Consider the following 17273-nt stretch of genomic DNA (forward strand, 5'->3'; position numbering starts at 1 on the left):
GAACAGGCGTTTTATATTTCTTATCTGTCTTCCTGACAGTCTTGCAGTGATGCAGAAAGTACTTTTATGAACACAATCAATCTATTTTTCTTGCACTTGTTTTTTTTTTTATATGTATTTTAAGTAACATATCACATGCCAGAGTAAACAAAAATACCTTGGGTAAGTTCCGTTAGCAGTTTGGGCACGCTTCACTGTTTCTTTCACTTATTCTAAATGCACGGGGTGTGATAGTTCGTTACTAATTAATTATATACTTTATTATTTTAATTTTCTTCAGTAAAACTGTTTAGCTTATTACGTTTTCCGTGGTTTTATCTTTTGAGCACTATATCCGCTTTTTCATCCTGTCTCTGACCTTGTTGCCGAACAAACTGAACTGGTTGCGCGTGGTATTAATATTCTGGAAAATTTTTCTGGATTTTTAGATTTGTTTTCCATTTTGAAAACACTTTAGATTACAGTGAAGTTATTTCTCACCAACACATATGTGCCTCATTTATTGTGTTGCAGTTTGCCTTTTTTTTAAAAATTACCTTTTATTATTAGGAAAACATATCACATCATTGGAGTGACTAAAGGAAAATGGTTATCGGCGGCCTAGTGTTTAAGCGTCTGTAACTGAAGTATTACATGTATATTTTGTTTTCTACGCCGTTTACCGCGTTTTTCTGAATGTTTATAATTGTCTGTTACTATTTAAGATCCCACAGCAATCATAATGTAAACATCTCTTTTACCTTTTTATACGGAGGGAAACATAAACACCAAAATTGCCCTCGTTTAGGTCAGTTTGTAATGTACCACTCATTTTAATTATCTGTTAGGTCATAGTCGTGGCCTTCGGTGATATCGGTGAACACTTTTTTTTAACTTGTCATGGGAAATTTATTGGAACTTTTTTGGGGGGAGAAAATGAAAGAAAAAATGTTGCAAGACATAGAGAGAGAGTGAAAGTGTTAAAGAGGGTTGGAGAGTTTTTGACTTCGATGTGATTTTGAAACGCCTTACATTAAAACTAGAGGAAATGATTTGCTGAAAATGTTGTACCGCACGTCAAAGTTTTCTATGATTATCGCATTCTTTAGGAGGACCACTTTAGAAAGAGACATTATTTTCAAAACCCTTGTAACACATGATATGAGCATCGCCGTTGAATTAAATATATAGCACAAAATAAATAAATAAATAACAAAGTAAAATAAAAAAAATAGCGTATTATTACACTTTCTTACGATTTTATTAAAGTTTACTTTTGAACAACCACTTCGTCAAAAAAAAAAACACAACAACAACAAAAAAAAAACAACAACAGAAAAGGCATTTAAAAATACTTTCTGATATTATTATATATCCTTTGCACTCACGGTGTCACTATACACCAGCTATGGACTTAGTGTTGAACCCATGTTGCACACCACCCATCAGAACGAGCACCCTGCTTTATCTAGTCATCAACAGCATCGACAGTTGCTTGAAAGGCTCATATACTGATCTAGGGACGTGTTTCTTAAGGGTTCAAATAGCGTGTTTTAAACTGTGTAGTGCTTTCTGAGGATGATGCAGAGCCGAAGTCTTTGTCAAAGCCTCAGTTTTGTGTTTTTCTTTGTTATGGCGCAATACGCAAACGGAGATCTGAGCTATTCCGTACAAGAGGAGCTGAAACGCGGATCTGTTATTGGAAATATCGCTAAAGATCTCGGACTGGATCTGGGTCGACTGTCTGCTCGAAAACCTCGTGTTGACTTGGAAGGAAGCGAAAGACAGTATTGTGGAATAAACCAGAGAAGCGGAGATTTGTTCGTTGCGGAGAGAATAGACCGAGAGGATCACTGTGGAGAAAGGCCTTCGTGTGTTCTCAAATTCGACTTGCTGTTAGAGAATCCGCTGGAGCTGCACCGGTTGTCCCTGCAGGTGCAGGACATAAACGACAATGCGCCAATCTTTCCGAAAGATATTATAAAGCTGGAAATTGGAGAATCAACTGCCAAAGGAGCCAGGTATCGCATTAATAGAGCACATGACGCAGATATAGGTCAAAATTCCGTTCAAAACTACATTTTACAAGAAAACGCTCACTTTGTGTTCAGCATTCAGACGACAAGTTCTGGCAGTAAATACGGTGAGCTGGTTTTAGATACGGAGTTAGACCGAGAAGAGAAGCAGGAAATTAAATTACTGCTCACAGCCATGGATGGTGGCTCCCCTCGGAAATCAGGGACAGTGGCCATACACGTAATTGTTCTTGATGCTAATGATAACGCCCCCGAGTTCACAGAGGCCGTATATAGAGCCAGTATACCGGAAAACTCACCACTGAAAACTCCAATTATCAGAATAAACGCATCAGATGCAGATGAGGGCGTTAATGGAGAGGTTACATATGAATTTAGTCGAGTTTCTGATAAATTAGAAAAGCTTTTTTCACTTGATCCCAAAACGGGAGAAATTCTTGTGGCAGGTGAAATCGATTATGAAGAGGGGTCGAAATACGAATTGCTTGTTGAAGCAAAAGACGGTTATGGCCTTTCTTCAGAAGCAAAAGTTGTTATTGATATTACTGATGTGAATGATAATGCACCATTTATAAATCTGAAATCATTGTCTAACCCCATACCCGAGAACGCGTCACCTGGTACAGACGTGGGCATCATTAACGTGCAGGACAGAGATTCTGAGAATAACCGACAGGTCCGCTGTTCCATCCAGCAGGGTGTCCCCTTTAAGTTGGTTCCATCTATTAAAAACTATTATTCTCTGGTGACTACGGGACAACTGGACCGCGAACTAGTGTCTGATTATAACATTACAATCACTGCCACTGACGAGGGCTCTCCACCTCTGTCATCTTCTAAAAGTGTTCAGTTATCTGTAGCTGACATCAACGACAACCCACCTGTGTTTGAGGAACAGTCGTACAGCGCATATGTGAGTGAGAATAACAAACCTGGCTCCACTTTATGTTCCGTTAGTGCTCGAGACCCTGACTGGAGACAGAACGGTACAGTGGTTTATTCTCTGTTAGCTGGTGAGGTTAACGGTGCCCCGGTGTCCTCCTATCTGTCTGTGAACGGAGACACGGGTGTGATCCACGCTGTGAGGTCGTTTGATTATGAACAGTTCAGGAGTTTTAAAGTCCACGTGATGGCCAGAGACAACGGTTCTCCTCCTCTCAGCAGCAACGTGACCGTGAGTGTGTTCATCTCAGATGTGAATGACAACTCTCCTCAGATCCTGTATCCCTCCCCGGAGGGCAACTCCTTCATGACCGAGCTGGTCCCCAAAGCTGCACACGGAGGCTCTCTGGTGTCCAAAGTGATCGCGGTGGACGCAGACTCCGGACAGAACGCCTGGCTGTCCTATCATATAGTCAAATCCACTGATCCGGGACTTTTTACCATTGGTGTCCACAGCGGAGAGATCAGGACACAGCGGGATATTTCTGAATCTGACAGCATGAAACAGAACCTTGTAGTGGCAGTGAAAGATAACGGACAGCCCTCTCTGTCTGCCACCTGTTCCATGTATTTACTTATTTCTGATAACTTGGCTGAGGTGCCAGAACTGAAGGATCTGTCCTATAATGAGAGCAATTCCAAACTGACCTCTTATCTGATCATCGCGCTAGTGTCTGTGTCCACGTTTTTTCTGACTTTTATCATCATCATCCTGGGTTTGAGGTTTTGTCGCAGGAGAAAGCCCAGACTGTTGTTTGATGGAGCAGTTGCCATCCCCAGCGGTTATCTCCCTCCTAATTACGCAGATGTTGATGGCACAGGAACTTTACGCAGCACTTACAATTATGACGCGTACCTGACCACAGGTTCAAGAACCAGTGACTTTAAGTATGTGACATCATACAATGACAACACGCTTCCTGCTGACCAGACTCTGAAGAAAAGTCCATCAGACTTTGCTGATGTATTCGGGGACTGCGATACTGCCACAGAGGTATGATGCATAATTATTCCCTTCACATTAGTTTCAATGAAACAGCCACGTTTCTCTCAATCTTGTTATTTTCCATTCAGGTTATATTTTGGTGTTTACTTTGAGACATTTGAGGACTGTTCGTTGAAAATTCGCTTTGCTGACTCAAGGTTTCCGATTTTCTTTCACATTTAAGCCTTTTTGTTCACTTATTTGATAGTGTTCACGTGGAAGAAATTCATGGCGTTTACATTATTTTAAAATTAATTTCTGCTGCCATACAAGTTAAGTTTGAATAGAGAATGTCTTTTGTGTCTCTCTTACTCTATCCATGGTGCTGAAGTTTTTGGTTTGTTTGTTTGTTTGATATTAGTAGACATTGAGCTTTGTGCACCTTCAACAAGAAGAATGAATGTCTTTGTTTGCTTCGGTGTAGTTTGGCTTCGTTTATCTGTGATTTTGTTAAAGAAATTGCCTCCCTCCAGTGAGTGTGTTTCTTTTAATAGGTGCCAGTTGTACATTTCATGATGATTTCCTAATTATTTGTTTTCTTCGCGCATTTCGTTCCTATGTATGTTACGCGATATTTGAAATACCAGAAAGACCCTCCCCACATACATCATGCCCTTTGCGCTGTATAAATGAACGTTTCAACCAAAAGTTTTGTCTTACAGAACTTGAAAGTTTTTTTATGGTGTTAAATAACATGTTATGACCTCAAATTTCACTGACAGCTAGCCTGTACCTTAAATGAAGAAACTTCAAGCTAGCATATGAATTTCACAAATCCACTGTAATTTTTGGTTAAACTAAACATCTTATGTGAGGCATTTGTTGTATCCACGCGTTTAATGAAATGGTATGGTCTCTTTGCTTAGACTCGATAAAGATTATGGATCAGTCTGTCTTTAATTATATCTAGCATCAGCATTAAATCGGTTCGTAGTTTCACCACATGTAAACCTTCATCTTAAAAACACAGTCCGCTGTCAGAAAAAACCGCAACAGCTTAAACATTTTATTCATCAGGACAGATTTAAGCAATCAGAGAAAATACTTTTTCCCCACACAAATGTATGACCGATGTTTCTACAGATTCCACACTCTTAAAATGTTCGCTGAACAGTAATTATTTAAAAGAAATTGTTTTAGCAGAGTAAAAACTGCAGTGGTGGAAATATAAAGTCAGGATTTACAGTCTAAAAAACAGAATAATTGAGGAAGTTTACTTTAAAAGGAAAATGCTTACGTTTATTTTTGACATTTTTCACCTCTAAAAGGAGAAAAGTGTTGTTGTTTTAAATAATGTAACTGTTACAGGCTATACATGAATGTATTCAATACAGCTTTTTCTCAGTTTTACTTAATACATTTTTTAAACAAGAAGGTGGAAATGTAAAACAGGAAAGTGCATTAAGAATGAAAATAACGATCATAGTTTCATTAGTGAGAGAGAGTCATGACATCGTGGAATATAGGTTTGGCACTTCATACAATATTTATCATTTAAATGCTCCAGCTTATAGTTTTTTGTGGAATGACCCGAAATATAAAATTAATTTGAAAACATGAAGCTCTTGAAGGAAACATGGTTTAGTTTGGTGTTGACCTACCCTGGTAGCAGTTGTATATAATTATCTGGCAAACTTAATTTATCTCTTTGTTCTCACAACGTTTTTGTAGATTCGACTGGCAATTTTCTCTGAACGTGTCTCTGTTTGAAATGAAATCATACTGTTGTGTTGTTATACCTAGAGAAATACTCATGGTGTCAGTGTGTACCAGCAAATGAGAGACTGCAATAATACCCCACCCTTCACTGTCTATGACTTTCAACCTCGGATATGTAGTTGCAGTTATTTTTCGCCAAACGTTGGGTGATTTTTTCGCGTATGGAAGGAAATTGGTCATTGTAGATCTTACTATACAAAACTGCTAGCAAAATTTGTTTTTTTCCGCAGTAACAATGGGATACAGCGTATATGCACTGCACTGCGGCCTTGCTTATATGTATATTACCTTCGGGACCGTAAGTGGAGACGTGAGCTATTCTATGCCAGAGGAGATAAAACGTGGATCTATAATTGGAAATATCGCTAAGGATCTGGGACTTGATTTGGGCAGACTGTTCGCTCGAAAGCCTCGTATAGATACAGAAGATAGCGGTGTAAAGTATTGCAGCGTAAATCTCAATACTGGTGAGTTAATTGTACAAGAAAGGATCGACCGAGAGGGGCTTTGTGCGAAAAAGGCGTCGTGTGTTCTGAAACAGGAGCTAGTGCTGGAAAATCCTTTAGAACTGCACCGCATTCATATCCGCGTTCAAGACATCAACGATAACTCACCACAGTTTAAAGAGGAATCACTTAAGATTGAAATACAGGAGTCAGCGGATAAAGGCGAACGTTTTCTTGTCGGAGAAGCTCACGACGCGGACATCGGAGAAAATGCTGTTCAGGGCTATTCACTTCAGCAGAATGATCATTTCAAACTAAATGTGAACACAAAGGCGAGTGGTCGTAAATACTGTGAACTAGTCTTAGACAAAGAACTAGACAGGGAAGACAAAAAAGAGATTGTGCTGTTACTCACCGCTTTCGATGGAGGCTCTCCACAGAGATCGGGCACTGTGGTCATACACGTCACTGTACTGGATGCTAATGATAATGTACCCGTCTTTGGTCAAAATGTCTATAAAGCAAGTCTGCCTGAAAACTCTCCTCTGGAAGCATTAGTAATCACAGTGAGTGCCAATGATCCAGATGAAGGTTTAAATAGCGAAATTACTTATGGATTTGATCATGTTTCAGATGAAAACAGCGATGTGTTTTCATTAAACCCCAGAACTGGAGAAGTGAGAGTGGCTGGCGCAATTGATTACGAAAAAGTATCATCATATGAAATGCAGATAAGCGCTAAAGATGGATTAGGGTTAGTTTCATATTCAACATTAAGTATTGAAGTCACTGACGTGAACGACAATGCACCAGTAATACATGTTAAATCAATGTCTATCCCCATACCCGAGAACGCCCCACCTGGTACAGAGGTGGGCATCATTAACGTGCAGGACAGAGATTCTGAGAATAACCGACAGGTCCGCTGCTCCATCCAGCAGGGTGTCCCCTTTAAGTTGGTTCCATCTATTAAAAACTATTATTCTCTGGTGACCACAGGACAACTGGACCGCGAACTAGTGTCTGATTATAACATTACAATCACTGCCACTGACGAGGGCTCTCCACCTCTGTCCTCTTCTAAAAGTGTTCAGTTATCTGTAGCTGACATCAACGACAACCCACCAGTGTTTGAGGAACAGTCGTACAGCGCATATGTGAGTGAGAATAACAAACCGGGCTCCACTTTATGTTCCGTTAGTGCTCGAGACCCCGACTGGAGACAGAACGGTACAGTGGTTTATTCTCTGTTAGCTGGTGAGGTGAACGGTGCCCCGGTGTCCTCCTATCTGTCTGTGAACGGAGACACGGGTGTGATCCACGCTGTGAGGTCGTTTGATTATGAACAGTTCAGGAGTTTTAAAATCCACTTGATGGCCAGAGACAACGGTTCTCCTCCTCTCAGCAGCAACGTGACCGTGAGTGTGTTCATCTCAGATGTGAATGACAACTCTCCTCAGATCCTGTACCCCTCCCCGGAGGGCAACTCCTTCATGACCGAGCTGGTCCCCAAAGCTGCACACGGAGGGTCTCTGGTGTCCAAAGTGATCGCGGTGGACGCAGATTCCGGACAGAACGCTTGGTTGTCCTATCATATAGTGAAATCCACTGATCCGGGACTTTTTACTATTGGTGTCCACAGCGGAGAGATCAGGACACAGCGGGACATTTCTGAATCTGACAGCATGAAACAGAACCTTGTAGTGGCAGTGAAAGATAACGGACAGCCCTCTCTGTCTGCCACCTGTTCCATGTATTTACTTATTTCTGATAACTTGGCGGAGGTGCCAGAACTGAAGGATATCTCTCATAATGAGAGCAATTCCAAACTGACTTCTTATCTGATCATCGCGCTGGTGTCTGTGTCAACGTTTTTTCTGACTTTCATCATCATCATCCTGGGTTTGAGGTTTTGTCGCAAGAGAAAGCCCAGACTGTTGTTTGATGGAGCAGTTGCCATCCCCAGCGGTTATCTCCCTCCTAATTACGCAGATGTTGATGGCACAGGAACTTTACGCAGCGCTTACAATTATGATGCGTACCTGACCACAGGTTCAAGAACCAGTGATTTTAAGTTTGTGACATCATACAATGACAACACGCTGCCTGCTGACCAGACTCTGAAGAAAAGTCCATCAGACTTTGTTGATGTGTTTGGGGACAGCGATGGTTCTCCTGAGGTAGGATCATTTCATTGTCACCAAAAAATCTTTTCGTCGTCCCAAAAATAAATTAGAATCATTCTGCAACCTCATTCGATTTACCTTGTTGCTTTTGTTCATTGGTGATGTAAGCATCTTGCAATTTCATTATTTTTTTTCTCTGTCCTTGGTGCTGAACTGCGTTTTTGCGCTGTTCCTGGAATCGTTTTATGTGAGTTTTAAGTCCATTTTTCATTTTTTTTCCTGATGCATTTTTTAATACAGTTCCAAATTTGATGGACCACCGATTTGGTTTGTCCAAAGTTGCGTTGTTTCTGGTTTTTGTAGTAGTATAAACACCTTTTTATTTATATCATTCTTGTCTGTCCTTGGTCCTGAACTCGGCTTGACATTTTAATGCTCTTCTACAGATAGTTTTTTGTTTTGTGCTTTCTTCTTCTCTTTACCTTCCTTTCTTTGTTTGTTTTAGAAACACAGTCACCGTTATAGTACACCTAAATACACTAGTTTTAGTATTTAGGTGTGATAATAACTTTCGCATAAATAAGGATTTCTAATTAATAATAAAGTTGTTCCTTTTACGTTTGTTTTGGCCATTAAAAATGTTATTCTTTTTTCATTTTTCTTTAATTGTTACTGACAAGAAGAAGGTATGGACATGTCTCTATTGCTCATGTTCTAAATGAACGTGATAAAGAGCGCACATTCTATTACTCTTTGTTCTAACTGTCTTACATTTTAAATTTTTACATATTTCATTTAAAGAAATCTTTTTTCAGTCATGATTGTTCCTTACTTATGAATCCTTTACGTTAAGTTCTCAGCGTTGATAGAAATCGGACCCTTCAACGGTCTTTCGAAATTCTTGCAGCAGTGTTCATAGTCACTTTGTCGTTTTTGTTTCGTTTTCTATTCGTTGTATCAATTTTAAAATGGTTACTAATCCTTCTGAAAGCGCACTGTGTGGATCACCGTTTGTTCACCCTCAGTTAATTGGACGAATACATTTGAGCCTTTTTTTTTACCCTCTCTATCTATTACAATGAGAATCCCAGGACTCTTCAGAAATACAAAACGATTTCACAGCAAGTCATCAAAAAGTAACGCTACGTTTTTGCACATAAAACATCACGAAGAACTTAGAATTTTGATAAAAGAGAAACTAACAGGAATAACAACAAAAAAGAAAAAAACGAGAGAGAAAAAGCTCTATCCCCTTTCAACCTAAATCATAGTGCAGTCTGTGTCTAGGATCATTCTTTTGACTCGTCAAAGCTGTCTGGAAACAGAGAAACGGTTATTTTACCTTTTTTTTTAGTTTCCATTGCAGCTGGATCATTACCTAATTTCATTATATATTTTATAACTACCTATGTTTTCAGCCATTGAAAGTAATAATAAAATAGCAAAGCAACTATCTATATATTTTTTACTCGCCCGTTCACAGTGAATGGCACTACAGAATATCAAAATTTATTACATATTAAATTTTTAAAAAAAACCACGTTGCCATACCTCAGTAAATACTCATGGTGTCAGTGTGCGCCAGTAAACGTGAAGACCTGATAATTCTCCACCCTTCTGTCTCAGCGAATTCAAAGCCCGGTTCTCCTTTTGTAACGCAGTTGGAAAATATCTCCTCGCGTATGACTCCAGTTTCACAGTGACTTTAAAGATTCTTTGGACATTTTTACTGTCTTGATTTTATGTTTACCTCTCATGTGCCATTTCTGATGGTAACAATGGGATACACCATATTTGCGCTGCACTGCGGCCTTGCTTTTATTTTTCTTTCTCTCCGCTTTGTCATCGGAGACATGAGCTACTCTATCCCGGAGGAGAGGACACGTGGATCTATAATTGGAAATATCGCTAAGGATCTGGGACTCGATTTGGGCAGACTGTCCGCTCGAAAAGCTCGTATAGATACAGAGGATAGTGGTGTCAAGTACTGCAGCGTAAATCTCAATACTGGCGAGTTAATTGTACAAGAAAGGATCGACCGAGAGGGGCTTTGTGCGAAAAAGGCGTCGTGTGTTCTGAAACAGGAGCTAGTGCTGGAAAATCCTTTGGAATTGCACCGCATTCATATTCGCGTTCAAGACATCAACGATAACTCACCTCAGTTTAAGGAGGAGTCACTCAACTTTGAAATACAGGAACTGGCAGACAAAGGTACAGGCTTTCCCCTAGATGAAGCTCACGATGCAGACATCGGAGAAAATGCTGTTCAGGGTTATTTACTTCAGCAAAATGATCACTTCAGATTAAACGTTAAATCTAAAGGTGGTGGGAGAAAATATGGCGAACTAGTCTTAGACAAAGAACTAGACAGGGAAGACAAAAAAGAGATTGTGCTGTTACTCACCGCTTTCGATGGAGGCTCTCCACAGAGATCGGGCACTGTGGTCATACACGTCACTGTACTGGATGCTAATGATAATGTCCCGGTGTTTAGTCAGAATGTCTATAAGGCTAGTCTCCACGAAAACTCCCCTCTGGATACTGTTGTTCTCACAGTTAGCGCCACAGATGCAGATGAAGGTGTAAATGGTGAAGTTAATTATGGGTTTGACCACGTCTCTGAGGAAAGACAAGATTTTTCTTTGGACCCTAAAACAGGAGTAGTGAGAGTGGCTGGAGCAATTGATTATGAAAAGGAATCATCATATGAAATCCAGATTACTGCGAAAGATGGTTTGGGATTAGCATCATATGCTACTCTGTTAATTGAGATTATGGATGTAAATGATAATGCACCAGTTATAAATCTGAAATCACTATCTAACCCCATACCTGAGAACGTGTCACCTGGTACAGAGGTGGGCATCATTAACGTGCAGGACAGAGATTCTGAGAATAACCGACAGGTCCGCTGCTCCATCCAGCAGGGTGTCCCCTTTAAGTTGGTTCCATCTATTAAAAACTATTATTCTCTGGTGACTACGGGACAACTGGACCGTGAACTAGTGTCTGATTATAACATTACAATCACTGCCACTGACGAGGGCTCTCCACCTCTGTCCTCTTCTAAAAGTTTTCAGTTATCTGTAGCTGACATCAACGACAACCCACCTGTGTTTGAGGAACAGTCGTACAGCGCATATGTGAGTGAGAATAACAAACCGGGCTCCACTTTATGTTCCGTTAGTGCTCGAGACCCCGACTGGAGACAGAACGGTACAGTGGTTTATTCTCTGTTAGCTGGTGAGGTGAACGGTGCCCCGGTGTCCTCCTATCTGTCTGTGAACGGAGACACAGGTGTGATCCATGCTGTGAGGTCGTTTGATTATGAACAGTTTAGGAGTTTTAAAGTCCATGTGATGGCCAGAGACAACGGTTCTCCTCCCCTCAGCAGCAACGTGACCGTGAGTGTGTTCATCTCAGATGTGAATGACAACTCTCCTCAGATCCTGTACCCCTCCCCAGAGGGCAACTCCTTCATGACAGAGCTGGTCCCCAAAGCTGCACACGGAGGCTCTCTAGTGTCCAAAGTGATCGCAGTTGACGCGGACTCCGGACAGAACGCCTGGCTGTCCTATCAAATAGTCAAATCCACTGATCCGGGACTTTTTACTATTGGTGTCCACAGCGGAGAGATCAGGACACAGCGGGACATTTCTGAATCTGACAGCATGAAACAGAACCTTGTAGTGGCAGTGAAAGATAACGGACAGCCCTCTCTGTCTGCCACCTGTTCCATGTATTTACTTATTTCTGATAACTTGGCTGAGGTGCCAGAACTGAAGGATCTGTCTTATAATGAGAGCAATTCCAAACTGACCTCTTATCTGATCATCGCGCTGGTGTCTGTGTCCACGTTTTTTCTGACTTTTATCATCATCATCCTTGGTTTGAGGTTTTGTCGCAGGAGAAAGCCCAGACTGTTATTTGATGGAGCAGTTGCCATCCCCAGCGGTTATCTCCCTCCTAATTACGCAGATGTTGATGGCACAGGAACTTTACGCAGTGCTTACAATTATGACGCGTACCTGACCACAGGTTCTAGAACCAGTGACTTTAAGTTTGTGACATCATACAATGACAACACGCTGCCTGCTGACCAGACTCTGAAGAAAAGTCCATCAGACTTTGCTGATGTCTTTGGAGATAGTGATAGGACTCCTGAGGTAGGAGGATGCACTTTGTCCTATTTTCATTATTATTTTGTCTCTCACTTGTATTAAATTTTTGTTGATAGATATTTAAATAAGCCAACTTTCTTTCCTAACGGTGTTAATGTACAAAAAACTACAATCCTTTTATTTTGGTTCTACATTCATTGCTATTTAGCCTGTGTATTTCATATTGTCTCTGTCTCTCTTTGTTGCATTCTCCCTCACAGATGTGTCCTTCCCTGTGGTACAATTTTCTAGAAGAGTAACATTTTCGGTTAACATTTTCATGTTTTGCTTTACTTTGGTGTTTTGGTCGAAGCACAGCCAAAAAGCTGTTTTTTAGCATTTTTGGTCCAACTCCTTCCTCCCACAAAACCTACCTTGAGAGAAAGTTTCAACATCTTGCATTATATCTATAGGCTTGACTTTTGTCTTGGTATTCATTTTCCTGGTAGCCCAGCAGTTTTTTACTGATCAAGTGTGTTTGGACTTCCACAGGTATTATTTTGTATCTAATTAGAGACTTTAAGGTTATGTGGTTGAAACATTAAGTTCTATATAAGTTTTTTTTTCTCATATAGATGATGGAATTTATTATTTTAATTCCTTTGGCCTACATAAAAGTTGACAAGTTGACAGTCACTTTTTAAAGTTTAACATGTTTTCATATTGTTTTCAGTTTGTCTTTATCATTTTACTGCTCAATCACTTGCTCAAATGCAACAGGTCTGAAGACTTGACAGAAAGAACGGCTTCTCTAATAACAATATAAACTAGTGATTAATAGGCTTAGTAACACCATACAATGTAACTCAGTGTAAGTAATCAGCCTTACTATACTGCTAAAATTGTTAATACATTCTCCTCAATAGTCCTTGATCATTTTTGAATAGAAAATATTATCATTGGCCATGTTTACAAAAGTATATTATTTCTCATAGATGACACAGTTAATAATCATTCTATTTACTTATTTTATATAACCATAATCCTGAGAATTATGTTTTGTTTTGTTTTTGTTTGTGTAGCACATTGTTATATACAGCATGGTCCAAAAGATGGATGCATACACCTTCTTTTTTGTTAGGAAAAGTTGGTATTTTAGTGGTCTTTCAAAGCTTTGGTGTTGACAAAAATAGTTATTAACATTTCTCTTGAGAGTGGCTTAATATTTCTCCTTTGTCAGCGTGAAGTTGGTTCATCACAGGTGTCCTACCCCAGAGTAGGCACTCCCACAGAGTTTATATTATTCTCACTTATATTGTACTGTAAATATGATATACTGCATTATCATTTTCTCTCCTATTGTGATACTTACACACTCTTCTTTTCCTGAAAGAAATATCACACTTAAATTAACTTAAAAATAGGACTTTTGCCAGTTGTCCAATACAAAATATATTTATGTTTGAAACAGACCCAAACTGTGTATCCTTGTCTTGCACTTGCTCTCTCTCTCTCTGACTGTATGCTTGTGTTTTACTTAGCAATTCTGCGTCTGATGAAGTTTCTTTTCTGTCTCTCAGCTTAGTGTAATAAGCTTCTGATGATACGGTCAGTTTAGTGATCAGGCTTCATATGCAACTTGTTAACATCTAGTTCAAAGTGTTTTTGTGTGTGGTTAACTGTTCTAGAAAAACATTCAGCCTATCAACAATTCAGTGCAGTTAAATCCCCACTTTGTTTTAGAATTTCAGTCTGACTTGTGACACTTTCACTGAGTTCTGATATTACCTCAAAATCACAGTACTAATAAGTAAATTCTGGCCTAATGTAAATTTGAGGTACCATCACATTTATGAGATTAGCAAAGGCTGCAGGTAACTTGTTAGTTTTTTAATCTTTCTGTCTTGATTTTTCATGTATTTTACAATTTTTTTTCCTGTGCTTTGTGTCCTATGGGACATTAACAACGTTAACCTTGGTCATAATTTAAATAAGTAAACTAATGCGTGTGATTACGTTGGAACCAGCAACATGAGATTTTTGTTAATACACAATTAGGCTGATTTCCGAAAGGCTACAAAGAGAGGGAAACCACAGTTTGTCGTTCAGTCGTAAACATATAGTGATATCAGTATTTCTAGGCCCTACAGATATAGATTTATGCCATATGCCATTAAGTAGTAATATAGTCACTAAACGTGTATTAAAATAAAACACTCCGATCTTGCAGTATCTATTGAGTGCATTTAGGCATTTAACTTGGATAAGCTTGGGTCAGTGTCATTTTTGAACTCACGGTGTCGCTATACACCAGCCCTAAAAGACTGAATTCCTCTTTTCTTTGTGGACTTTCTGTCTTGCACGCCCGCTGCCTGCTCTAGGTTTAGCCCGAGACGCGCTGAATTGCAGTTCCTATTTCTGCTTGTGTGCTATCTTTGCTGCGTTATTGCTTTAACATATTAGAGGTGTATCATTGAAGATGGAATTGAATACTATCGCGTTTCAGGCTCGGAATATTTGTTTCCTCCTTCTGCTGCATGTTGCTCATGGAGACATGAGCTATTCTTTCCCAGAGGAAATGAAACGAGGATCCGTTATTGGAAATATAGCCAAAGACCTCGGGATGGAGACGGGCGCGCTGTCCAGCAGGAGAGCCCGCATCGACGCCGACGGAACCGACAAACGTTACTGTGACATAAACATGAATAACGGAGAGCTGATTGTTGCAGACAGGATTGACCGCGAGGGGCTTTGTGGAGAAAAGGCTTCGTGCATCCTAAAACACGAGCTTATGCTGGAGAATCCGCTCGAGCTTCATCGTATCAGCCTTCACATTCAAGATATCAATGACAACGCACCACAATTCAACGAAGAACGGATTAATATAGAAATTCAGGAGTCAGCTGACAGAGGAGCTCGTTTTGTGATAGAAGAAGCGCACGATGCGGATGTGGGGCAAAATTCAGTGCAGCAGTACAACCTTAAAAAGAATGAAAATTTTATTTTGTCTGTAAACGGAAACACAATAGAGCTCGTTCTTGATAAGGAGCTTGATCGTGAAAAACAACAGGAAATGAATTTAATTCTCACAGCTTTGGATGGTGGATCTCCTCAGAGATCAGGTACATTAGTGATACACGTCACTGTGTTGGATGCTAATGATAACGCCCCAGTGTTCAGCCAAGCCGTTTATAAAGCCAGCCTGAGAGAAAACTCTCCTCTAGACACTGTAGTGATTACAGTAAGCGCAAGTGATGCAGATGAGGGAGTTAATGGAGATGTGACGTATGACTTTGGACATGTTACTGAAGAAGTGAAGAAGATATTTAGCATTGATCGTAAAGTAGGTGACATAAGAGTAATTGGTGTTGTTGACTATGAAACTACTACATCATTTGAAATACGTGTAAAAGCAAAAGATGGGCTGGGGCTGTCATCCTACGCTAAAGTAATGATTTCTATCACTGATGTGAATGACAATGCCCCTGTAGTTAATCTGAAGTCACTGACCAATCCAATACCAGAGAACACTCCACCTGGTACAGAGGTGGGCATCATTAACGTGCAGGACAGAGACTCTGAGAATAACCGACAGGTCCGCTGCTCCATCCAGCAGGGTGTCCCCTTTAAGTTGGTTCCATCTATTAAAAACTATTATTCTCTGGTGACTACGGGACAACTGGACCGTGAACTAGTGTCTGATTATAACATTACAATCACCGCCACTGACGAGGGCTCTCCACCTCTGTCCTCTTCTAAAAGTGTTCAGTTATCTGTAGCTGACATCAACGACAACCCACCTGTGTTTGAGGAACAGTCGTACAGCGCATATGTGAGTGAGAATAACAAACCTGGCTCCACTTTATGTTCCGTTAGTGCTCGAGACCCCGACTGGAGACAGAACGGTACAGTGGTTTATTCTCTGTTAGCTAGTGAGGTGAACGGTGCCCCGGTGTCCTCCTATCTGTCTGTGAACGGAGACACGGGTGTGATCCACGCTGTGAGGTCGTTTGATTATGAACAGTTCAGGAGTTTTAAAGTCCACGTGATGGCCAGAGACAACGGTTCTCCTCCTCTCAGCAGCAACGTGACCGTGAGTGTGTTCATCTCAGATGTGAATGACAACTCTCCTCAGATCCTGTACCCCTCCCCGGAGGGCAACTCCTTCATGACCGAGCTGGTCCCCAAAGCTGCACACGGAGGCTCTCTGGTGTCCAAAGTGATCGCGGTGGACGCGGACTCTGGACAGAACGCCTGGCTGTCCTATAAAATAGTCAAATCCACTGATCCGGGACTTTTTACTATTGGTGTCCACAGCGGAGAGATCAGGACACAGCGGGACATTTCTGAATCTGACAGCATGAAACAGAACCTTGTAGTGGCAGTGAAAGATAACGGACAGCCCTCTCTGTCTGCTACCTGTTCCATGTATTTACTTATTTCTGATAACTTGGCTGAGGTGCCCGAACTGAAGGATCTGTCTTATAATGAGAGCAATTCCAAACTGACCTCTTATCTGATCATCGCGCTGGTGTCTGTGTCCACGTTTTTCCTGACTTTCATCATCATCATCCTGGGTTTGAGGTTTTGTCGCAGGAGAAAGCCCAGACTGTTGTTTGATGGAGCAGTTGCCATCCCCAGCGGTTATCTTCCTCCTAATTACGCAGATGTTGATGGCACAGGAACTTTACGCAGCGCTTACAATTACGACGCGTATCTGACCACAGGTTCTAGAACCAGTGACTTTAAGTTTGTGACATCATACAATGACAACACGCTTCCTGCTGACCAGACTCTGAAGAAAAGTCCGTCAGACTTTGCTGATGTGTTTGGAGACCTGGACGGGTGCACAGAGGTATGGCCCCTTGGCAATAAGCAAGTCATGTTTTAATCTTGTGCCAGATGAAAATCAACAGTTCAGTTTTCTTCTACTTTATCAT

At 40.7% G+C, this 17273-nt stretch overlaps 3 protein-coding genes across 12 annotated transcripts in view; all 3 read left to right on the forward strand.

Annotated features, from left to right (window-relative positions):
• Positions 1 to 17273, forward strand: part of LOC146524648 (protocadherin beta-16-like) — a 277164-nt gene that overhangs the window by 66732 nt on the left and 193159 nt on the right. The gene's annotated exons all lie outside the window — the stretch shown is intronic.
• LOC146524649 (protocadherin gamma-A11-like) overlaps positions 1 to 17273 on the forward strand; it is a 124271-nt gene that overhangs the window by 61342 nt on the left and 45656 nt on the right. Inside the window, exon 1 of one of the 3 annotated variants that reach the window (XM_085174721.1) lies at positions 8294 to 12399. The exons of 1 other annotated variant lie outside the window; for it this stretch is intronic. In XM_085174721.1, the coding sequence (XP_085030847.1) occupies positions 9976 to 12399 (2424 nt within the window). In that variant the 5' untranslated portion in view covers positions 8294 to 9975. One more of the 3 variants, XM_085174770.1, reaches the window with a different exon arrangement.
• The window catches only part of LOC146524650 (protocadherin gamma-C5-like), a 298508-nt gene that overhangs the window by 41117 nt on the left and 240118 nt on the right, over positions 1 to 17273 (forward strand). For 2 of the 7 annotated variants that reach the window (XM_085174250.1, XM_085174296.1), the window contains exon 1: positions 3958 to 8287. The exons of the other annotated variants lie outside the window; for them this stretch is intronic. In XM_085174250.1, the coding sequence (XP_085030376.1) occupies positions 5897 to 8287 (2391 nt within the window). In that variant the 5' untranslated portion in view covers positions 3958 to 5896. Of the gene's footprint in view, positions 1 to 3957; positions 8288 to 17273 lie in introns of those variants that run through there. 7 annotated transcript variants of the gene reach the window in all.

Source organism: Neolamprologus multifasciatus, chromosome 2 (assembly GCF_963576455.1).
Source record: "Neolamprologus multifasciatus chromosome 2, fNeoMul1.2, whole genome shotgun sequence".
Classification (NCBI taxonomy): domain Eukaryota; kingdom Metazoa; phylum Chordata; class Actinopteri; order Cichliformes; family Cichlidae; genus Neolamprologus; species Neolamprologus multifasciatus.